The 25193-nt window shown below is 44.6% G+C and overlaps 1 protein-coding gene across 2 annotated transcripts in view; it reads right to left on the reverse strand.

Moving 5' to 3' along the window:
- The window catches only part of HDAC10 (histone deacetylase 10), a 98200-nt gene extending 73408 nt beyond the window's left edge, over positions 1-24792 (reverse strand). Inside the window, exons 1-6 of one of the 2 annotated variants that reach the window (XR_012242841.1) lie at positions 24491-24792; positions 11562-11628; positions 9459-9593; positions 6956-7052; positions 5634-5731; positions 3844-3948 (exon numbers count right to left, since the gene is read on the reverse strand). Coding sequence is in view for 1 of the 2 variants with exons in the window: in XM_073619750.1 (XP_073475851.1) it covers positions 3844-3948; positions 5634-5731; positions 6956-7052; positions 9459-9593; positions 11562-11626 (500 nt within the window). In the remaining variant the exon portion in view is untranslated. The remainder of the gene's footprint in view (positions 1-3843; positions 3949-5633; positions 5732-6955; positions 7053-9458; positions 9594-11561; positions 11629-24490) is intronic. The other variant, XM_073619750.1, reaches the window with a different exon arrangement.
- Between the last annotated feature and the right edge of the window lie 401 nt (positions 24793-25193).

The raw sequence follows: 25193 nt of genomic DNA on the forward strand, positions 1-25193 counted from the left end.
AGACACCATCTTCCCTAGTAGCCTCATACAAAGGCGGACTGAGGGACCCTTTTTGGTCCTTACTGTCAGAATCAGCTCTCTCAAAGCAGTGATCTTTGCCTGGGGTAGAAATATTTTCTCCTGGCTTGTATCTATAATCAGACCTAAATACTCCAGTCTTCTTACTGGTTTTAGGAAAGACTTTTCTAAGTTGAGGATCCAACCCAGGTGTTCTAGATACCTGACCGTGGTCCTCAAGTTTCCATTCAAAGAGGCTACCGACCGGTCTATCAAGAGCAGGTCGTCTAGGTATGCTATGACCGCTATACCCTGAGCCCTTAATCTGGCCAGAGGAGGAGCCAAGATCTTTGTGAACACTCGAGGTGCAGTGGCTATCCCAAAGGGCAGAGCCATAAACTGGAAATGGCGCCCTCCTACCTCGAAGCGCAGAAACTTCTGATGAGCAGGAAAAATGGGCACATGCAGATATGCATCTCTGATGTCTATTGATGCCAGAAATTCTCCTCCCTGCAGGGTGGGAACTACTGTTCGAATTGATTCCATGCGGAAGGATTGAATCCTTAGGAATCGGTTCAGATCCCTTAAGTCCAAAATGGGCCTGACATCCCCATTTGGCTTTTGGACCGTAAAAAGGTTGGAATAGAAGCCCAATCCCTGGTCCTTTGCGGGAACTATCATAATGACCTCCTGCGACAAAAGTCGCTCTAACGCTAGAAGGAGCGACTGCTTCTTCTCTGGGTCTCTGGGAACATTTGATCTGAGGAACCGAGGAGAAGGGAATTCCTGAAACTCCAGCTTGTACCCTAAGGTTACCGTGGAGACTACCCATCTGTCCTGGAAGTCCTCCTGCCAGAGCTCTGAGAACTGTCGCAGTCTTCCCCCCACTCGAGTGAGCGGGGGCGCCCCCTCATGCAGAGGTCTTAGTGTTTTGCCTAGTAGGCTTCTTTCCCCAGGACTTCTTTTGTCCCTGGGGTTGACTCTTGTCTCTGGACCCCGATGGAGGCGGCCGTCGAGACTGCCTGGAGGCTGAAGTCCCCGGCGCTGGGGAAAGAGTCCGTTTGAAAGAGGGACGCTTACTCTTCTTTTTGACAGGTAAGAGAGTGCTTTTCCCACAAGAGATTCTCTTGATATAGTTATCCAAGTCCTCTCCAAACAACCTTGCACCACGAAATGGAAACCCAGCCAGTAGCTTCTTACATGGTGCTTCGGCTGACCAATTTTTCAACCATAGGATTCTACGTATATGCACCAACCCCAGTGAAAGACGGGAGGCTTGCACGATAGAATCTCTAATGGCGTCAACCACAAAGCATAAGGCCGCTGGAAGGTTAGCAAACCCCTGGGCCTGCTGTTCAGGTAATACTTTGATGACCTGCTTAACATGGTCTCTTAAGTATTGACAGACTCCAATCGCTGCTATTGCAGGTTGGGCCACTGATCCTGCTAAGGAGAAAACATCCTTCAATAGGGATTCCATCCTTTTATCTACAGGATCCCTGAGCATCTGAGCATTGTCTACAGGACAAGTCAGGCTATTATTTATGGAGGAAATGGCGGCATCAATAGCTGGTATTCCCCACATTTTAATAAACTTTTCTTCCATCGGATAAAGTGTTGAAAACTTTCTCGGCGGAAAAAAACGTTTGTCTGGGTGATCCCACTCAGAATAAATAAGCTTTTCAAGTAAAGTATGAACAGGAAAAGCATGTGCTGCTTGGAAAGGTTTCAGTGACCCCAAAGCAGAAGAGGATTCTTTAGCAGTTTCAGGTATGGGCAACTTAAATGTGGAGCGGACCAATCCAGTGAGGATCTGCACTAAGACTTTCTCCTCTTGGGAAGTCGCAGAGGGTCCCTCTCCACCTGAATCCTCCGAAGAGGAATCATCCATCCCATCCCGATCCTCTGAAAGGGATTCATCTCCTTTATCCCAGAGCTCCTCTGTCTGAGGGTCTTGGGGAACAGAGGAAAGCCTAGTGCGTTTTCTTCCACTGAGTGAAGACGTAATCACGGCCATTAATCTTTCCTCTAGACCATTAATGGTTGAGGAAAAAACCTCTTGTGTAATATATACAGGGGCTGAAGTGCCAGAAGCAGGTGTAGCCCCTGACCCCGATGGCTCTCCCTGGCTAGCCGTCCCTGGCCCATCCTTAGGGGGGAAGGATGCTGCCGACAGGGGGCCCTCAGAACCTGAACGAGATCCCCTAGTGTCTCTGGTTCCTGGGGTGCTTGAACCTCTTCTACCCATAGTGCAAAGCAACAAGGTGTGAGGTATACAAATGAACACTGTCCGCTGAGCGATGTAGTCTGGCTAAAAGCCTTGCTACCCAATGCTCAGTCTGGTGTTACTTCAGTAAATGCTGCCTAGGAGAATGCCTGTGTCCCACCTTACATGCGACCGTCAGCTCTGTGTCTCTCAGAAGGCTGAGTGCACCTGTACAGAGTGCCTTTAATAGCCTGCAGCTGGCCTGAGTGGGAGTCTAAACACTCTGTGCTGACATCCCGCCCCCTCCTCTACCGCCCCCCCCCCCCCCTCGAGTTTTGAAAAAAACGAGCGCTTCCCGCACTGCCGACTCTCCTGTCATGCTCTGGAGAAAAGGCTGGGGATGGGGGGGGGGGGGGGGGGGGGGGGGAGGAGGAGGGAGACTGGTAACAAGATTTGCCTGAACGGCTATCTTCAGAGATGGTGGCCATTAGGCCACAGAGCCCGGGTGGTATAACCACTTTCTAGACCCCTGTGGCCCCTCTCTAGCCTGGGGGGGAACATTCAAACATGAGAAATCCCCCCATCCACCTTACCTGCTTGCAGCCTGCTTGATACGCTGGGACATACACAGCGATTACAACACCTGAGACAGACATTCAGCATGTGTAGGTTTGTGCTCTTGGCAGCCCCCGGTGGTCACAATAGGCATAGCATGCATTTACCTTAAAGGAGAAAAGCCACTAGAACTCAAAAATTCTGTGGAATCTCCTCTTACCTTATCCAGCCGCAGGGTGCCGTTTACACAGACCCAATCTTCACCTCTCACGGTGGGCTCCGTTTGAAAAAACCGTCAGAGACTGGGGCCCCCATCAGTAGGGGGATCCAACAGTTCTGGGACCGTAAAGCACCTCGCCAGAAATTAGGAAGTTTAAAGCCATTTTCTGATCTGCGGGGTCCAGCTCTCTAAAAAGAGAAGCATTACGGGTAAAACCTCGTTTCTTCGAACACGAGGCCCGGGTACCATTCAATTCGGCCATGAAAAGACACTTTGAATGGATCCGGTTCGCCTGGCTTGCCCCAGTATAGGATCTTAGGATATTCCCTTTGGAGCTCAGCACAGGACATCTTTACACGTCCATCACCTAAGACACTGGCGTAAAAACTGAGGTATCCCTGCAAGGGGGAGGGATTATATAGGGGGTTGAACTTCCTGATAGGGTGTGCCAGTGTCCAATCACCAGTGATACCTATATAACCCATCAGTAATTACTGTGGCTCTGTGTCCCGTGATGTTCGAGAAAGAAATACCTGCCAGCAATGGATAAAGAAAATGCTGGTCCTCCAACATGTGAGCTATTGATATAACAGCAGAGTCGCATCAGTAGTGACCAAGGTGGGAACAATGTTGGAGGTCCAAACCATTCAAGAGAGACACTATTGTGAATTGATACCCAGGCACACCAACCTGCTAGAGAGGAGGTTGACGTAAACATCTTAAACTAGCAGATTTTATCTGTTAGTCTATATAAATGTTTAATAACTATTTATTTACAGCTCATTTTTTTAATTTCAACTGTAGAATAATAAAATAATATATAAAATAAAATAAAAATAACACACATTCTATTAATAATATTTACCTCTGAAGATTGTATTTGTTTTTGGCATATTTAGCAGCTACAGCAACATTATTGAAAACACAAAATCCATTGCTCTCACTTGGTTGACTGTGATGTCCTGGAGGTCTGGAAACAAATCACATTGCACACTTTTAAATTGCATAATGTAACCATAATAGTGTATGTAACAGAACACTACAAAATCAGGTCTAGCCAGTGCACAATCTGCATGGCCACTTTTTTTTTATTTTCTATTTATTTATCTCCCACCGTTTGTCACTACTTTCACTTTTGTGTGTGTTTTCTCACTGATGAAGGGTGTGAGTCCTTGGGCTTGCCCTGACGTCTAGGGAGAGGATGTGTGGCCCTCAGGTTCCTTCCTCTCCTGCCTCGGGGGGGGTCTCTCTTCGGGAGAGCTCCCTTACCTAGTATTGGTTGGATGGCTTTGGCTGTCCTAGAAGAATGGGGTCTGCCAGGCCTTCTGGCTTGGCAGACCATGTAATCCTATGTCCCCGTCAGGAGCCTTGCACCCCAGGGTTCAGGATAGAGGTCCTACTCCTTTGGGGGCTGGACTAAAGCAGTGGTTCTCAACCTCAGTCCCCAAGTACCCACAACGGGCCATGTTTTGGGAACTTCCCTTAGATAAAATAGCCCTTATCAATACCATGTCATACCATGAAAACATGGCCCATTGGGAGTACGTAAGGACTGAGGCTGAGAACCACTGGACTAAAGCAAACCCTTAAGTGCAGATTTTTGTGTGTTTCACATGCACATTTTTTTGTTCACCTCCGGGTTTTACGTCCTAGGTTTTGCACCACCACAGACTTTAAAATAAAAAAAAAAAAAGGAAGAAGAAAAAGAAAAGACTATAAAATAAACCAACAAAACAATGGCTTAAATGTCTAAGGTCTTAGACTTTAAGCCATTGTTTTGTTGGTTTATTTTATAGTCTTTTCTTTTTCTTCTTTTTTTTTTTTTTAAAGTCTGTGGTGGTGGTGCAAAACCTGGGACGAAAAACCCGGAGATGAACAAAAAAATGTGCATGTGAAACACATGCCATGCCATGAGAGAAGTATAGGGATGGTCATTGCTGACCTTCTGAAAATGCTGCTTGCCTGACTGTTATTGTCCTTATCTGCATACTTTTCTTTGGTCAGCATGATAGCAAGACAACTAGCATTTGTTAAAAGGAGAGCTCAGCAACTACAGATTACATGTTTTCCTTGAGACTCGTTTCCTTAAAAAATTAAGAATTTAAGGCTATGAAAGGAATTTGCAATATTTTACATCACTGGGCATGGCAGACTTAAGAAAACATTTAGAGTACATGCGCACAGTCATTTTCAAGCAGAAGGGGGCCCTAGTGTAAAACTCCCAGGCACCTACAGCCAGCCATAGAAGTGGAAACTGCACACACTTGTACTTGTATGAACGCTGATGTTCTTTTGCATTGGCGTTTACACGAGCATATACTTATGACATACTTTCCTTAAGCAAAACTTCCAAGTTCGAGAAATACAACATACATGCAAGGGTAAACTCTGATGCAAAAAAAGTATTTTCACAGGTACAGGTCTCTACAGCCATTCACTTCTACGGCTGGCTATACACGCAACCTGTGGCTTTGGAGCAACATAACAATGCTGTCATTACTGTATAGTGCAGATTTTGAAAGAAGTACTAAATGTACTACAACCAGTCCGTGGAAAGCGGATGAGAACATTGCAGCGCACACACTATATAATCTGCAGAGGCTTCTCTGCACCATCATACTTTAGTAATAACCACACACATTTGCAGTCTATTACCTTATAAGAGCCAATCCATTGCATACATCCCCTGACATCACAGCATCAACAAGCTGCAACGTGCCACCAAGAGACAGCTTAGCACAGCGGTATGAATTCTATAAAAGAAATTAAAAAAGTACAACTTATATATGCAATTATTAAACTGCTTCAAGAGTATAGGGGTTAAATAAATAAATAAAGAAATAAGGGGGGGGGGGGGGGGAATCAAGAAAATTAAGAAGTCTTCTCTACCGGAGGAATTTTTTTATCATTATTTCCTGGAAATTAACTTAAACCATCAAACAATTACATTTTCTGAAAGTGGAGGCTTTGTAGAATATAATGTCGGCAGCTGCGTTTATGCCATACAGAATGTGTGCAAATGTTTATCAAATGCATTTTTTTTTTTTTTAGGAAAAATAAAGTGAATTTTAGTGCAAACAAGCACACAAAAATACCCAATTATAGATAAAATATAAAAGATGGGGTTGCATCGAGTAAATAGACTGCCAAAAAAAAAACCCTCATTAGGCACTTTCAAAGCCTTTACAGGATATAAGTTTAGAGCGAACAGGCCCTATACCTTGCATGTGTGGCACAATTTATGATACCATACACGTGCATACTCTCCACTGTGTTGGAATTTGGGTGTGCACAGATGGGGGGGGGGGGGGGGGTGCGCTTCTACATTATTTTTCTTTTATTTGTTTCTTTAATGTTTCATTTAACTTTGTTGCTATCACAAGCCCCCTATGTGATAGCATGGGCAAGTGACGGGTCCTCTTTATGGTGGCATTGGCAGTCTATTAGATCTTGAATGACTGCCCTACAACTGTTTAACCAAAGACTGCTTGATTAGCTGCATCCTTAGCTACAGTAGCCAAGGATTGACAGCTGTAAACCTGGAAGTTATGCAATACATAAGGTCCTTATTCAGACATATCCTGTTATGGGGTGACACTCTGTCCCTGTCTTCCAATTGTTGTCATAAAAATGACAACCTGGTCTACGGCCACACCAATCTTGTGAATCTGCCATTTCCATAGATTTGCAGTATATGTGATTTGTGTAAGCTGCCACTGCTAGCAAAAGGAGACTTTAAACTAGCAGCATTTTTTTTTCTTCTAGAGGGATTTAGAGAAGAAAATCAGCTACAGTACATGCTGTAAAATAAATCCCTACACCCACATATACAACACCTTCATCTCAATCCTTTTCTGGTAGTCTGTTGGGATTTATACACGTCTCTCCATAAATGTTATAAAATCTTTATGAAAATTGTCATTTATGTAATAGTATTGCATCATTTATATATTTTTAGAATTATTCTGTGATCATACCGGATGAAAGAATGCAGCAATATACTTCTCTGAAGTCTTCCTGAGTTCTTCTACGTCCATGGTCTGTGTGCTCTTCACTACTTCAAGGTATTCTGGGCTAAAATTAAATATGAAACTTGCAGATTCAAAGCAGAAAACTTTGAGATCCATGTTCATTTTTGCAAAAATTCAGCATAGACAAAACGGTGGAATGTGTCTGCAAGACACAATCTGGAACAGCCAATAGTGTGTATCCTGCTGGCTGCCATGTCACTGCAGGTGAGCAGTAGAAGAAAACATGGTGCCCAGTGGCAAAACGCTGTAAGACGCATTGGAAAATGTTGGATAGCAGTGGGGCTCCTAGCTCTGCAAGAGAGCAAAGATTTCACTCCAACATGCTTCTTCTATTACAGAGTGCAGTTGCTTGTATTATTCTAGAAAAGTGAAAGCATTTACCTAAAGGAAAACTAAAGCATCATACACACTGGAGCTCAAAAGCACTGCTTTTACAGGCATGTGAGCTTTTTCTCTACCTCTAAACTCCCCCCCCATGCCTAGCCTATGAGTCCATGCACATTATAGGAGTCTACAGGAGTTAAGAGGCAGAAAAAAAAAAATATATATATATATATATATATATATATATATATATATATATTTATTATTATATATTTTTTTTTTTTTTTGCCAAAACAGTTTCCAAAGTACCTAAGCACATGTTAATGCTAGGTGGGTTAAGTGCTTGACTGTGCGTGACTGTTTTATTTAATTGGCCAGAATATTCTTGCCAATAAAACTATTAAATTCCCAAGTGCTTGATGTGCCTAATTGCGCTTGAAAAAAACACCACTTAAGAGTGTTTTTGCAGCTACTTTTCTCCTGCCATTAGAAAAAGCGTTTAGTGGAGTAGCAAATCTTAATAGACCCTCTTACGTTCAGAAGTGGGAGGAGGACCTGGGACGAACTTTAGAAGACACGGACTGGTCTAACATATGGCTCACATCTAAGTCATCTTCACCCAACATCTTAGCACTGGAGACAAATTATAAAGTCCTAACTCGCTGGTACCTTGTACCCGCTAGAGTGGCAAAATATTCACCTAATACCTCAGCTCTTTGTTTTCGAGGATGCCCAGAAATAGGCACATATTTACACATATGGTGGACGTGCCCAGTAATCCAAACCTTCTGGAAGGAAGTCTTCGTGATTGCATCTAAAATATTTAAAAAAATAATACAACCAGATCCATATTTAACTTTACTTAATCTAAAACCGGAATGGTTAACACTCTCTCAATTCAAACTAATGATCCAACTAATAACGGCTGCAAAACAAACAGTGGCCAAGGCATGGAAATCTCCTACATTGGTACTAGCAGAAACAATTCACAGAATGAATAATACAATGTCCCATGCTAAGATGGTAGCCATCGATCAAAATCAAATTCCAAAATTTGAAAAACTTTGGCATCCTTGGATAAAACAACAGTTCCTGTCAAACTTCAATGACTCTGTCCTGTTGCCATGGTAACAGATTAAATGACTTACAGAGACACCCATTCTAAGGCTTCAAAGAAAACTAAAAAGAATAATAAACTGACGAGCGGGACAACCTTGTGGACCATACCTCTACCTTTCAACCCTTTTTCTTCTTTCTCTTTCCTTTTCTCCACCTTACAATTAAAGCTCATTATCAGAATTTATTTGACCTATATACACTCTACTTGTAAACAATATGTATAGTAGGTATAAATCATTTAAATACCTACAAAAGTAACTAAGGAAATTATATATATCTTTCATTTAGATTTACATGAACCCAATGTTTAATATTTGAAATTTCATGATATTTACCTATATAAACCCTACTGTAAAACAATGAGCTTACTTTATAGATCCTTGTAAACTTACTTTATGTATCTTTATAACATTGTATACTCAATAAACTTCTTTTGACAAGGAAAAAGCGTTTAGAACAGTCCCAGTGTTTATGCAGTTTAATGGTTTAGCATCATTTTTTATACTTTTTAAATTACATTTGTAATATTTTTATGTTACGGTTTTGTTTTACAAATATCTAACCACCCACACAGGATTCACAGCATTCTGGATTTTCTAGAGAGCACATCAGAAACTGTTTGCCTTCAGTCTGTCTCTCTCTGAATGAAATTTTTTAGTAGAACGCTAAAGAATAAATTTTAATAGGAGGTTTTTTTTTTGTTTTGTTTTTTTTAATGGTTTAACTTTTCAAGGAAAGAAAGGGCTTTTAATTATATACTTGTCCCACTAATCAATGTCAGTCTAATTATGATACACGGAGGAATATGATAGTTACAACTTTTTTTTTGCCCCCCTTCTGCAGGTTGACCAATCCTACAATGTCTCAGCTTGTGTCTTATCGTTTCCACAATTGTCCTCTAAATCTACTTTAATGGTAAGGAAAATTACAGTAATATCCATCTATCACCAAGACCCAGAGGAATCATATTTACTTACATATTTAGTTTAGTTATTTAGTTACATACCTGTGAATTAACATTATTTCCTCCTCTGTAGCTTCCCTGACTGGCAATTGTACACATCTCTCTGCAAGTCCATAATGCTGTAGCCTCTTGTAGGAGATGGATATTCTTTCAGGGACTTCAATAGCACACTCTGCACTGGAAATTAATAGAAAAAAAAATGACAGTATATTCCAACACATCAACAACCATATAAAAAGGTGTACACAGCCATTTGTTGCATTGCTGTACTCCAAACAGCGCTGGTGGAATAAAAAAAGATGAACAATAAATTTTACAGTGCAGAGGATGAATGGTATATGGCTATTTCCAGGTCTGGTGGCAGGGACAAACAAAGTTATCTGGTACACATGTGGCTCAAGCTTCCTGGAGCAAAGCTAGACCAAAGCATTGGAGCACAGCTTGGATCTGCAGCGGGTTCAGGCATGGCCTTCACTAAGAGTGTGTGTGTTGGAAAATGAAAGTTAGAATAAATGTTCAAATGGGTTTCAAAAGCAAGGCACTTAATGGCACAGGCACAAAATATCTTTAGCAATACAGAATACCACACATATGCAGTGCTTATATGGACTGGCTGCTAGAAGTTTGCATCCTTAAGCTATTTTCCTCCAGCTGAGTAACAGGACCCAGACGAAGAATTTATCTCTGCCTCTCTTATGTCACTGGTTCGTATGGAAGCATCTGACTGGTATATGAACAATGGAGCTGCAGTGCTTTTCACCCAGTCCAGGGTGAATATAGAGCGATCCAGAAGCTCTCTAAACTATCCCTATACAGCAGGAACCTTTTACTACACTAAACCTAACTGTCCTGGCCAGACAGGTTCCTCTCCTTTCCTACTTTCACACTGCGGGTACACCCAACAGTATATATTTCCTCTCTGGGTCCAAGATGGGCAGTAAAATTTCAGGAGAACTTGTACTCAACCAAGACAAAAGGCTCCCCCAAGATGGCCACTGAGAGTCCTGTACAAAGGACATACCAGCCCTCTGACAGGCTTCCCTAGCAGCAAAGGTAAGCAACAGTAGTCACCTGACAGCTTTGTTTACTTCCCAAATAAGGAAGAGAGTGAGCAATCTTACTATTGCTGTCTTACTCCTCTGTCCTGCTAACCTGAGTGCCACCTGCTTTACATTGTATTAAAGGAGCATACTATAACACAAGAAACACTGTATGAAAGCAAAACCTAAAAAGTTATTGTAAAGGATAATGTTATTAAAAACAAACAAACAAACTTTGTTACCTGCTCTGTACAATGGTTTTCCACAGAGCAGCCCGATCTTCCCCTTCTTGGGCTCCCCGCTGAAGCTCCTGGCTCCTACCCTCTTCTGGGTCCCCTATAGCAAATTGCTTGCTATGGGGCACTAATGCGGACTCAATCCTGAGCCATGCTCTGTTTGTCTATTGACACATATAGTGCAGGTTGGCCCCACCTCCACTTTCTTCTAACAGGCAGCATAAGCCAATGGCTCCCATTGCTGCCTCTATGGCCAGTGAGGATAGAGAATGGAGAAAGCAGCTGCCCTCAAGATTGAGCTCAGGTAAGTATAGTGGGGGCCTGAACACAGAAGGTTTTTTTTTTTTTTTTTTTAACTTAATGCATAGAATGCATGAAGGTAAAAAACCTTCTGCCTTTAGACCACTCGGTGGGTAAGCGCGTTATGGAAAACTTACCTACTAGAGTCCCTTTCTCCAGCATGTACAGGTCCAGGCTAACAGTCACTGCTGTCTTCTCCACCACTTCTTCTAGATCCTGCATCATTCCTCTTTGGTGCAAATCTGTGCAGGAGTTAAATCATCCTCTGCTCCATTCTTACCATCTTACAGATGCTAGGAATGAGCCAGAAGTGTGCACTGCATATGCACACACAAAAAAATATTGCTAAAAGGAAAAAAAAAGGAAGAAGTGTTTTCTTTTTTGCAAAAGGGATTTGAATGCCTCTTCTGCCAAAACAAACTCTACCATCTAGCCATTGTTTTATTTCATGTGCTTAATTTCGCTTTAACAAATGATTATGCAGGATAGCACATGCATTATTCATTACATCATAGAACATACAATATTTTTACTGTTTTTGCCAAATTTTTATGTGTTATTTTACTTACTTGTCCCAAAGCAGCTTATAGCTCGTCATTTCTTCATCATAAACCAAGGCCGTTGAAGAAGCCATTGCTGAAAAATGCCAAACGCATGTCGTGATCAACAAATTTTTTCTTGAACAGGTATACAGTGGCGAAAAAATAGATTGGAACTGTTGACAGAATGGTTTAGTTATCCAGTGCTGTAGCATAATTGCCCGTTCACACCAGCAGCTGGAGTGCAGTGCGATAACAGCGCTGCTGACATTTTACATGCATACACTGCAAAATATCAGAATTGCAATAGCAATGCAAACAATAGTTATTACTTTCTGTACAATCCAATATAAGTTTACTTGAAAAATTTTCATCCAATCTCCCATAGAGGAGAAGCAGGGTTCTGACAGGTCTGTCTCAGCACAGTAAGCGGAGACAGAACTGTCATCCGCCTGCTCAGTGGGGATCAGCGGAATCCGTATGATGGACAAACCAGTGTGAAAGGACCCTTTATCTCTAGAAACTCCTCCTCTCAGCACCTCTGTAGTCCAGAAGGCAGGCTCTGTGAAATGTCTGACATAGCAGTGCCTATTCATAGGGCACAGGAAATGTATGTCACGGAGTTCAAGGTAAATGTGTGGGGATCTTCACACGTCAAGATTTTTCACATGTAACATTTTGACCGAAGATAAGCTTTAAAAGAGAAGCATGGGCTATGGAGAAAAACAAAATGATACTCACCTAGGTGGATGCAGCATTGATTTGATGTTGCATATGTGCCCCGCCAGCTCTGCACAGAGAACTGAGCGATTAACCACCCTAATCGCTCAGCTGAAAATAGGTCACAGTAGTGCAGAACGAACTGCACCCCCGTGACCCATAGGAGAAATACAGCCAAAATAGCTGTATAGGGAGGGGGGGGACCAGATACCTGTATAATCCAGGTATTTGCTCCCACTTCCGGCGAAAGATCACCGCAGTAATCTACGCCATGTCCGGCCCCTCCTCTGCCCCTCCCGCTGTCTTCTGGGAGACACAGGTCCTAGAAGACAGCAAGGACCACTAAGAACATGCAGCGCGACTCACGCATTCGCAGTAGGGAAGCAGGCTGTGAAGCCGCAAGGCTTCACTTCCCGATTCCCTTGAGATGCCGGCACCTCCACCCGGAGCTGCGGGATGGGTCGGCTTCAGGTGAGGACATCGTGGGCGCCCTGGACAGGTAAGTATCCTTATTTTAAAAGTCAGCAGCTGCAGTATTTGTAGCTGCTGACTTTTAATTTTTTTTTTTTTTTTAGGCTTTAAGTTCTACTGGCTGCAGGGTGGTGCAATGCTGTGGACCGCTTTGCCCTGCACTGAGAAAAAGTAATGCCTGTCATAATTTTTTTTTTCAGCACACACCACCACAGCATTGTGGTGTAACCTGACCTGATAGGGAACTAGGCTTTGTGTGAATGGGCTCTAACGCCTAATGGTCCCTGAATTTCAGTGACAAACATAAATAATGCAAATGCATTATAAACACATGTAAGTGCACATGCAAAACTGCACACAGAGCACGATTGTGGTGTAAACAAGACTTTTATCTCCATGTCCTTTTTTTTTTTTTTTTTTTTAAATTTTTTATTTATATCAGGCAAGGGGGGCCCGCATGGACCGACATACAAATAGTAAACATCAACACGTTAACAGTCATAATGTTGAGCACAATCATATAATCCAATATATAGTTAAGCCTGTTATTTCTTTCTGTTAACATCTGTCGTCTCAACGCTTTGGTAACAATTAGAATATAGGAAAAAACAAGAATATAAACCGGAAGAGGAATATTCTACGTATTCTTTAAGTATTCTTGTATTAAGTGGTGCAGTCCATCAGGCTCCCCTCCTACCATTATTACTTTAAAGTCTTAAGATTAGAAAAAGAGTAAGAGCGAGAGTAGGAGTAGAGAGGTGGGGATAGGATGTGGGGGGGGAGGGGGGGGGGAGTGGACACGTGCCCCGCAATCACGGAGTATTTAACGAACTCTCCGAGGCATGACCGTACTTGTGACACAGATGTGTGTCTCGTATGTTAATTTACTATGTGGTTGATTGGAGGGTTATTCAGGTCTCCATCAGGGTTTGGCCCTCGCTGGAATAAATGAACATATTCCACAACTGCCATGTCCTGGAGAATTCCTCCTGTCTGTTTTGAGCTGTGTGTATAAGGTCTTCCATTCTTTTGATTTCTTCTACTTTTTTGATCCACAAGCCTAAAGTTGGGGGTGTCTGGGATTTCCAGTGGAGCGGTATGCAGGCTTTAGCTGCGTCCAGAAGGTGGCGGAGCACAGACTTTTTATATATTTTGGTAGGTATATTGGATGCATGTAAGAGAAAAAATGCCGGGTCATTAGTAATGTTATAGTCTGTAAATTTCTGTATAATTGTCTGTATTGTATGCCAGAAGTTCGTCAGTTTAGGGCACGACCAGAATATGTGTAATAATGTCCCTTTTTCTGCTTGGCATCTCCAGCAGAGTTCAGGTGTCATTGGGAAGTATTTGTGTAAGAGTGTTGGGGTTCTATACCAATGTGTTAAAATTTTGTAATTCGTTTCTTGGGTTTTGGCGCATATCGAGGATTTGTGTGTGAATCTAATAATTTGCTGTCTTTTGGTACTGTTAAAATTACCGTTTAGTGTCTTCTCCCATTTAAGTAAGCCTGGTGGTACGAAATCTGGTGTGGGAGTGTTCAGTAAGGTATATGTCAGAGAGAGTGTATGCTGTAACACCCCCGGCGTCGAGCACAGGTCCTCAAATGTGGTAGGTGGTAGGGCATTTGAGGGGGGCTGAATTGATTTGAGGAAATGGCTCAGTTGGAGGGCCCTCAGGAAATCTAGGTGGTAAAGGCCCGTAGGTGCAGCAAGTTCTGCGCTCGTCCTCCACCTCCCCCCAACGCTAAAGTGGGAGGCTTGGTATAGACCCTCTCCAGCTAGTCTCTCAAAGATTGCGTCCTGTAGGCCTGGCGCAAACAAAGGGTTTCCCAGTACTGGGTATAAGGGAGAATTTGGTGAGAACAGGGATGCACGGGGCAGAAGACGAGCAAAGACCTGTATGGTGTTTCCTATTAGAGGGTGTTTCTTGATTTCAATCGGAACTGCTGAGCAGCACCAAGGGGCTCTCCGGAGTGGAACTATACTTTGTTTCTGTTCTATCTGAGTCCAAAGTTTGGTATCGGTATGACGGCACCAATCTATCAATCTTCCCAGGTGTATTGCCCGATAGTATGTGCGCACATCAGGGAGTGCTAGTCCGCAATGTTGTTTGGGGAGGATTAGTATTTTGTTAGAGAGTCGTGGTCTCTGTTTGGCCCAGACAAATGTCGTAAAGAGCGATTGTACTTTCCTGAAATAAGCCGCGGGTATCGCGACGGGTAGTGCCTGCATAAGGTAAAGGAATTTAGGTAGTATAGACATCTTTAGTATGTTGCAGCGTCCCAGCCATGAGTGCAGTCCTGTGTCCCATTGGTTTAAGAGAGCTTGGACTTTTTTTTAAAAGTGGTGGGAAATTCAACTCGTATAGTTTGGACAAGGTTTGTGGTATGTGTGTACCTAGATATTTTAATGAGGTAGTAGTCCATTTCAAATTGAAGCTAGATTGGAGAAGCGAGTGTTGTGGTTTAGGAATTCCCACCCCCATAGCCTCTGATTTGGTGAAATTGATCTTCAGATTTGAGAGGGACCCATATAAGTCAAATTCCCTAAATAGGTTTGGGAGTGATATCGTTGGTTTCGTGATTGAGAACATAAGGTCGTCTGCATACGCAGACACCTTATATTGTGACTGGTTTATGGTAACTCCCGATATGTTTGGGTTTAGCCTTATGTGGCACAGAAAGGGTTCGAGAGAGAGTGCAAAAAGAAGGGGCGATAGAGGACACCCTTGCCTCGTCCCGTTGGTGATTGGAAACTCGTCTGAGATCACGCCATTCGCCCTGACCCTGGCCGTCGGTGTGGTGTAGATCGCTTTTATCCAGCGCATCATGTTATCGCCTATTCCCGCGTGTCGGAGTGTTTCAAACATGAAGGACCAATTTACACGGTCGAACGCCTTTTCGGCATCGGTGCTTATAAATATACTCGGTATTTTGGTGAGGTTAGCTGCGTGTAGTAGGTTTAAGGCTTTGATGGTATTGTCCCTCGCCTCTCTACCCGGAACGAAGCCCACTTGATCTAAGTGTATTAAGTGGGGAAGGTGTTGTTGTAGTCTGGTCGCTATTATTTTTGTAAATAGTTTGAGGTCAGTATTAAGTAGGGAGATTGGGCGGTAGCTCCCACATTGGGTCGGATCTTTCCCTTCTTTCGGAATGACCGATATTTGGGCCTGTAGTGTGGATCTATGGAACAAACCTCCCTCTGTAAGATCGTTAAATAGTTCGGTCAAATGATCTCCCAGAGGCAGTAAAAGAGCCTTGTAGTATTGTATCGTAAGGCCGTCAGGACCTGGGGCTTTCCCTGGCTTAGTGTTTTTAATTGCTACTTGTATTTCTGTCAATGTGATAGGTTCCTCTAATAATGCACTTGTATCAGTCGTCAGGGTGGGCATAAGGGAGGTAGTCAGGTATTCCCTCATCTGTTCTGTCGTTTGCTGTGTAGTTGATATATTATAGAGTTTCTCGTAATACGATTTAAATTCGTTTGTGATTTGTTGGGGTAGGGATATTTTATGGCCCGCTTGTGAGGTTACGTGTGGTATATAGGATGCTGCCTTTTGTGTTTGTAGGGATTGTGCCAGCAGTCTACCACATTTGTTTCCAGATTCATATATTTTTTTCTTTGAGATTTGCATCGCTGCTTTAGCTTTAAATTGAAGTAATTCCATAATTTGCGTGCGTGTCATATCTAGCTGGGCGCCTAGTTGTCTAGAAGGGTCCTGTTTGTGTGCTTGTTCTAATGTCTGTAGTTTATTGATCATCGCGGTCATTTGTTCCGTCCGTATTTTTTTCAGTCTAGCCCCATGTTTTATCAGGATGCCCCGAATCACAGCTTTGTGCGCTTCCCATACTAGTCCCGCATCGCAGTCTGGGGTGCGGTTTACTTGAAAGTAATTTGAAATTTCTTTCGTCACGTCCGCTACTATCTCCGGGTCTTGTAGCAAACTCTCATTCAGTCTCCAAGGTTTTCTTTGTCCCCTGTAAAAATCAGTCAAAGCGTATCGCATCGTGACCGGGGCATGGTCGGACCATGTAATAGATCCTATGTTAGTATCTCTGATTGCCTGTAATTGACTATGGGGTATCATGAGGTAGTCTATTCGCGAGTACGAGTGATGTGGGCGGGAGAAGAACGTGTAATCTCGTTCTCCAGGGTGGAAAAGGCGCCACACATCTATCAGTTGTGTGTCATGTAGTATGGAGTGAATTATTTTGTGTGCACCTCGAGATGTGGAGGACGTTCCCGTCGAGGTATCTTCCATAGGAATAAGGGGGATATTGAGGTCTCCACCAACTATAAGTTGACCTTCAGAGAAGGTTTGGAGAAGTTTCATGTGTTTTTTAATGAAGACTTCTTGATGGCAGTTTGGGGCGTACAGGTTGGCGATAGTCACTTTAGTCTCTCCTATCTTTCCCTTAAGGAAGAGAAATCTGCCCATCGGGTCTGTCTTGATGTCAGTCATGGTCCATGGGATTCTGGCCGAAATCTGAACAGAAACCCCTCTAGATTTGGCCTCCTTGTATGTCGAGTGGTAAACTGTTGGGTAGTGCCTATTTTTCAAAATAGGGAAGGCATTTTCCCTAAAGTGTGTCTCCTGTAGCAGGACGATGTCTGCCTTCATGCGCTTCATGTCATTTTGTAACATTCTACGTTTTTCTGGGACATTGAGGCCTTTTGCGTTTAAGGTGACGATTGTAATTTCGTCCATGATTGCGGAGGGCGTGGTGGGGGGAGGGGGGTGGTGTAGTGGGGTGGATGGGGAGGGGAGTAGTTGGAAAAAGATATAAAGTCAAAAGGAAAGAAAAAATGAAATAGGAGGGTGTATGACCCTCTAAGTGAAATCTAAGGTAATAGCAAAATTTTGCTTATACGCTCTTCAGGAAAAACCTGAGTGGTGAGCGCAGGCCTAGGTGGGGGTTTGATCAGTAAGGGCCTTGGGGGGCTCCCGGTTGTCAACCAGATCCCTCTCAGCCCGTTCTGAGCGTAATAAGCTCTACAGGTGAAAGTTTATAGAAATTACTGATAAAATTCTTCAAATAAAAAGGAAAAAACAGAAACCATATTCTTCAACAATGTTTCTATTACGGTAATCTTTAAAACATGTTAACTCTGCAGGGAGGGTCTACAATTCGTGTTATCTCCACTAAATCCAACAGTTCCCGCCCTGTGTCTCTCAGACCAAGGGCCCCAGGCCCACTGCGTAGTTTCACAGTGTGCCCTCGTAGACCTCCCTCCAAGAGAGAGGTTGGTAACAGGAGGGGTGGGGTACTCTTATATCGTGTCCCTGGCATCTCACACCCACCCCCCTCCCTGGTGTATCTGGGCCCTGCCGGTTTCTACCCACCCCTCATAGACTTCCACCTTTCTGCTGCTTATTGTTTTGCCCGACCTCCCCTGCAGGGATTGTTAGTCTGAAGCTTTTAGCTCTTACACTCCCCCCCAGCATACTTCAGTCTACGGTCTCCGTATAAAGAATGCTGGAGTAGGAGATCTGGTAGAAACTACATAGCCAAAAGTCATTTAGAGTGAAACCGGTGCAGAGCATCCTTACCATCTAACATGCAGGTGTTAAAACGACCATTTTGTTGGTGAGTAATGAGTTGAATTACAGACACTGCAAGTTCATGTTCTGGTCTTGTAAGTCTGGGTTTGCTATGAGTAGTCTTTCCGGTTCCCAGTCCTTATTTTTGGTTGCAACGGAGCTCTTAGAGTGGCTGGAGTGTCGCATGTGTATAGGATGGAGGGCCCATTACCCGTTGCCACCGAAGGTATTGCTCATTAGAGGGAGGGGGTGGGGATGCGCCAAACAGCACCTCGCTAGACTCAGCTCATCTCTTCTCAGGACACCACTGGGTAGCATAAGTCTCGGTAGCTCGAATAAAGGCAGCGGTAGCAGTGTCCCACTTATATTCCAGAAGTTCATTGAGGTGTAACCGAAGGTGCTGAACTGTACCCCGGACTGTATAGAAGTTTCCTCTTCTAGTGGAGCCATGTGTTCAATAGGGAGTTCAGGTCAGTTTCAGCTCGGCAGCAATACAGTCCACCTGGGTCCAGTCGGGGGTGTAACCGCCGCTCGTTGGATATCGGCACTAGGTTTGACGTGGTGACAGGTCCTTTAATCAAAACAGGTAAAACTCCAGTGGGAAACAAAGAACAAAAAAGAACACGAAAGAAACAACCCAAAAGAGGAACAGTAACCCCACTGGAGGATAACACATAACTTGCTTCACGGATGAAGCCCTATACATCCCTGCTTGTTGAAGAGTCACGGGTTGATGTTTGTTTATGACTCACGCGATCTGTTATTTGTGGTGGGTCGAGATCTTCCTCGGCGCCTCTGAGAGCGGGTATTCCGGCCTGGGCCCGCTGCCACTGGGCCCGATCGGCCCGCCGGCCTTGTTATTTTCATTAGCCAATTCGGCACTGGAACCGGGTCTGTCCCCAGGAAGGTGAAGAAGGCGGGGAGGTCCGAAGGTGTTCTCAACGTGAAGGCGGCTTGGTTGGAGCGAAATGTCACTGCCAAGGGATAACCCCATCTGTAAGTGCAGCCTTGTTGTCTGGCGGCCTCCAGTGCCGGTCGCAGCATAGCTCGTCTCTGTAATGTGGCTCTGGAGATATCCGGTAGTATCTGTACACGGGCGCCATCAAATTCAACCTCGCCACTCTCCCAGGCCGCGCGTAAGATAACTTCTTTTTGGGCATAGCGATGCAGGCGACACAGGACATCTCGTGGCCTCTCGGGATCCGTGGACTTCGGCCCCAGCGCACGATGGACCCTGTCAATCTCTAAGGTAGGTGGTGGGGTTTCCAGCAGTCGATGGAATATGGCTGTGACCGTTACTGCCAAGTCCTCAGATTCTGTGGCCTCTGGAATCCCCCGCAGCCTCAGGTTGTTGCGGCGGCTGCGGTCCTCCATTTCCTCTAAATGAAGCTGCACCTCTTGGAGCTCCCTGTCTCGGGACTCCTGTGCTTGTTCTAGAGATAGAATCCTAGATTCCAGGGCGGATGTTAGGCTCTCTCCGGTGGTCACCCTGTGGTCAATTGTTTGTATGTCCGTTTTGATTTCTTGTATGTCTCTTTTATGGGCCTCCTCTACTCGCTGGATTAGCGTCTCAATGTCTGCCCTCGTGGGTAGGGCCTGTAGCATGGCGCGGAGATCGTCTTCCAGGCGAGATTGGCCTGGTGTGGGATCAGCGGTGGCCGATCTGAACACTGCGGGGGTCCCCATGAGTGGGCCTGGATCTGTCGATATTGTCGGGGAGGGTGCCCGTGACATATCGGTGTTGTTAAAGTCACTCACAGTGCGGAGATCACGTGGAGAGGCTGCAATGGTGTCCTGGGATAGCTCTCTTTTGTCCGTCAGGTATCTCTGGATGCCGAGCTGTGTGGTCGGTGTTCGCGTCTCTTTTGTGATCGCTCTGGTTCTGTATCCTTTAGGGGTGTTCATTCCGTCTCCATAAACGTAGCAGGTCGTCTGTTTGGCCGAAAAGGATCGGTTGAGGCCGGGAGCCCCTGCAATACACGTCTCTACTCGGGCATTGCTAAGCCAGGCCCCCACTGGTTAATATTTTGCCAAGAACTGCATTTTTTTTTTTTTTTTTTGTTTTGCCCTGGAAGTTATGTAGTGCTGGAGGGATCCTCTTCAAGCCTCCACAGGGACATGCAATTCGTCCACAGAGGGCCTCACCAGGGAGGTCAGGGATGGGGATGGTATAGGGCCTGCTCCGCTGTCCAGGTGGAGGCCTCCAGCCGTTTCAGGGCCCCCTCCTCCAGGCACTCAGGATCAGTCACTCTCCCAGGCAGTCCGGCGGCCCTGGATCCTCAGGAAAGGCCGGGGTTGCGGCCTATTTGTTCGTGGGGGGTGATGGGGAGATCAAGCCCCGTGCAGCAGCTGTGACCAGGCCCGAGCCCGGCCTTTAGATCCCACCCGCAGCCGCAGCAGGCTGTGATATATGCCGGAGGCGCCGACCGCGCCAAGGGTCCACGAGGCCGCGGCGCGGTCCGCTGGGAAAGTCCGCGGCTGCGGCCTAGTACCGCGAGGTAGGCCGGGGACGTCCGGCGGGCCTCGATCTCCGCCGAGGACGGCAAACTCTCCTCTCCCCTCAGTGCACAGTAGACCCACGAGTCCCCCACAGTCAGCTGGGATGTGTCAGGGGAAGATTAGAGGCTGATGGATCCGGATTAATGAACCGGTAAGCGGAGCTCTCTAAAAACGCCGCCGCTCACCTCGCCATCTTGGCCACGCCCCCTCCATGTCCTTTTTAATATTAATTTTTCAGTCTGGTTTCCAATTTGTGTTCTGGGAAGCTCTAAAAAAAAAAAAATCATTTTAGAAACTACATTTTCCAGCATTCATTGTGCCATTTCCTCTAAGTGGGGGGTTACAATAGGCATGTCATGGGATGGCCGCTGTGCGGGTTAGAATTCAATAGAGATCCTCCCAAAAGCCTTGTATATCTTTCAGTGTCTCCCGATTAACTTTCCTGTTGCTTACTTTAAAACTCTTAGATTAATATTACAAAGGTTTATATGGAATAACAGAGGGAATCGTATTGCCTATAAAGTTTTGAGTAGATCAAAGAAGGGGGGGGACTATTTCTCCCAGATTTTGAAAAATACCATGAGGCGGCAGTATTGCAGAGAGTTATGGACTGGGTCCATGGCTCTCCATATAAAAAATGGGTGTTAGTTGAGTCAGAGATGAGTACTGTATTTATTGGCGTATAACACTCACTTTTTCACCATGAAAATCGGGTGCAAATAGTGCGTGCGTGTTATACGCCAATACTTCAGTTTTAGCTGCCTCGGAGGGGACAGGGAGGGGGGGCAGGACGAGCACCGTCAGATTACATAAAGTGAGAATCTGTTTACTTGGCGGCCTCTGTAATAGGAACTCCCTTCTCCTGGGCCTCCATTGGACCACTGTTCTGTCTATCATAGGAGATTCTCACTGTATGTAATCTGTCGGCGCTCGTCCCGCCCCCCTCCCTGTCCCCTCTGGGCTGCAGATGGGCATCGATCAGGCTGCACTGATGGCAATGGTGAGGCAGCTGCATTGATGGCAATGGTGAGGCTGCATTGATGGCACTTGTGAGGCTGCAGATGGGCATTGATCAGGCTGCATTGATGGCAATGGTGAGGCTGCAGATGGGCACTGACCCTTATTTTGCTTCAAAGTTCCTTATTTAAAATTAAAGTTTTTTTCCTGAAACTTCCCTCTTAAAATGAATGTGCGTGTTATACGCCTGTGTGTGTTATATGCCGATAAATACGGTAATTCTGCTCTGAACCAGATTATCTGAAAGGAAATGTCCTTTGCTCATTATCATAATTACGTGAAAAATATGGTGAAACGTCTTGGGATGTATGGAGATATAGACAACTTCAACATTTTGTAGGATCTCTCCCAAAGCCTCTTCGCTCAGCTAGGGGACTAGACCCATGGGAAAGATTAGTTGATCAAGGGGGAAAAAAATGGACAGGGGATTTCCAATGAGAGTTGGGAACTCGAGAGTTGGGAACTGGAACTAAATTATCTATTGCCTGAAATAATGAGAAGTAAAGTCTTTGACTATGTTCACTCGTCTTCAATGGACACAAGGATGAAAGAAATGAATTATAAATTACTAATGAGGTGGTACTATGTCCCAATAAAACTTCAAAAAATTAATCCCGACCTATCTCCTCTTTGCTGAAGGGACTGTGGGGAGGAGGGAACTCATGCACATATATGGTGGCATTGTCCCCTAATTCAATCATATTGGAGGGAAGTAGTAGACTGGATAAAGAAGATTAGTGGGATTGAAATTAAACTCGATCTTTGGCAATGCCTGTTTCATGTAACAGGGATACCAAGGAAGAAATATAGAGAATCAATTACACCATTCCTGCTGAATGCAGCAAAGGTATTAATTCTGAAACATTGGAAGTCCAAAAATATCCAGACGATAAAGGATTGGTTTAGGGAGATAGATAAAATTAGGTGGCAATACACATGCAAAATAACTCTGAAATAAAATATGCCGATATTTGGAGGACAAACTGAGGTTCACGTTAATTTTATGGGGAACAAACAACTAGGGGTTCCACAGTTCCCTATCCCCCCCCCCCCATTTTTTTTTCTTTCACTTGTATAAAAAGGAATCACTTAGGAAATTTATTACGATAAAGGGTTTGTACATCACACAGCAATAAAGTAATGGGGTGGGGTTTTTCGGTTTTTTTTCCCGGGGGGGGGGGGGTTCGGTTTGGAGAGGGGGAGACGGCGGAATACCCATAATATTTCTGGAATGTATTTTGAGATTGATCCATGTGTTATACTGACTGTTTTTATGTATCTTATTTTTGTACTTATGTATGTATGTATGTATGTATGTTAAAGTATGCTTATATATAAGGTTGACCTGAAATGATACATAATGTTTTTATGTGAAAAATATCCTAATAAAAATAAATGAAAACAGAATTCAATAGAGATTGCCAGAATAAGAGTATGCACATCTTCTCTATAATCCACAGTGATTCCTGGTGGGATAGCTCAGGTGGGTTTGGACTAGTATCTGAACAAGCCTGAGCTCATCCTTGATGCACTGATAACAGATTCCTTTAATGCTATATGGCACAGATGGACGAATCTCCCTTTGCGGCCGTTGTTTTTTGACAGCCGGCCCCAGCAACTGTCAAAATACAAAACAGCTATGCAGCAGAGCAGATTTCTGGCTGACAATTTTCCGCCCACCTCCTTGGAATTGTTTAAGCAAAGGATTTTGGGCAGGAGGCAGCCAAAAGGGCTACCCACTGAGCAAACATTGGCCAGTTTCTGAGAAACTGTCCAAAATTTGTAGTGTATAGTCAGCTTTAGTGTCTCTTTGATGCATTTACCCAGCCAAATCAAAGACGTAAACACAAAGTTGTGTTTGTGCATGCAGCGAGTGTGCTCAGATCCTTTCTCCAACTTACAGCTCAGTCTGTCTGCGCAGCCATCTAGCCGTGTTGTGTGCAGGGAGGGATTGGCTGTGAATACTCAGATAAAGGGTGTTCTTTTGAGCAGGAGGGGTGGGAGTGCGTTCAATACGAAACAATGTTACGCTATAGTTCTAAAAACTATAGTACATGCAAATGTGACCATAGAGCAGTGGTTCTCAACTCCCGTCCTCAGGAACCACTAACAGGCCAGGTTTGCAAGATAACTGAAATCCAATGATGGATGGAAAAGTAGGGTTTTCCTCCGTCACCAGAAACGGAGCATAGCGGATATAGATGTAATTGAATGTCAGCGGATCACACACTCTCTCTCTCTCTCTCTCTCTCTCTCTCTCTCTCACGCTCGCTCTCTCTCTCTCTCTCTCGCGCTCGCTCTCTCTCCGCGAGAGAGAGCGCGTCTCTCACTCACTCTCTCCTATTGACTCCATAGTGAACTGTTTCAAACGGATCAGTTCAGTCAGAAGAATCGATTCATCCAGTTCACTGAAAAGAATCAATTCAAAAGAACGATTTGTTCATGAACTGGACATCACAAATTGTCAGTGGTGAGGTTTGAGAAGGATGCAGGACTGTATAAGGTAGAGGAGAGCACAGAACAATGGGTATTGCTCACATGTATCGTCAGTGTAAAAGTATAATAGAAAGCAATCATAACATACACACCATTACATCCAGTATAGTGACAGCAGGAAGAGCACACCAATATCAGTACATACATACAGAATACTGCATACAGGAACTAATCATAGGAGTGTACAAGGATAACATAATGAAAGTTTAACTAACCTATATCGTGCAGAGTCTTGTGTTCAAAGTCTAATGCGAGCTAGATGGCATCATTTCCTTGTGGTTACACTGTAAACATTAGAGCTCCACCTAGTGGCAGCCTAAAGATAACATTGCTTGGAGGTCTATTCATTTAGCTGCTAGCCTTGTATACAGCCGTGCAGAAAAGCACCCAAAGGACCCGAGCCATGACAGATGTACTCCCAGCTGGGCGTTTCCCAGCACACACCTGCAACCAGCCAATGGAAATCCGTAGCAGATAAGCATGAGCTCCGGTGTGTTCGCACACTCCACGTGCAGAGCCCGCCAGGAAGTCGGCACGCCGCTGCGCTAATCACAGGCAGTGAGATATTGTCCTAATACGCGGCTGCAGAGATCGGGAAGTGTCTCACTGCCTGTGATTAGCGCAGCGCCGACTTCCTGGCAGGCTCTGCATGTGGTCTGTGCGAACACACCGGAGCTCATCCTTAATAGCAGATATAACTCACTCACCAGGCACAGTGCCCAGGTACAAAGTGATGGCGCTCTAGGCGAGTGACCGACTCCCCCGTGTTGTGAACTGGAACCCAGGGTGCTGCATGGCTCATTTTTGACATTCAGTAACATGCACAAGTCCGAAAAATTGCTGAAGCATTAAAATGACATCACAGGTATGAGGGCCAGGTCACACCACATGCAGTCCAGTGCGCTTTTTTTCTGCATC

Source organism: Aquarana catesbeiana, linkage group LG03 (genome assembly GCF_042186555.1).
Source record: "Aquarana catesbeiana isolate 2022-GZ linkage group LG03, ASM4218655v1, whole genome shotgun sequence".
NCBI classification, from domain to species: Eukaryota; Metazoa; Chordata; class Amphibia; order Anura; family Ranidae; genus Aquarana; species Aquarana catesbeiana.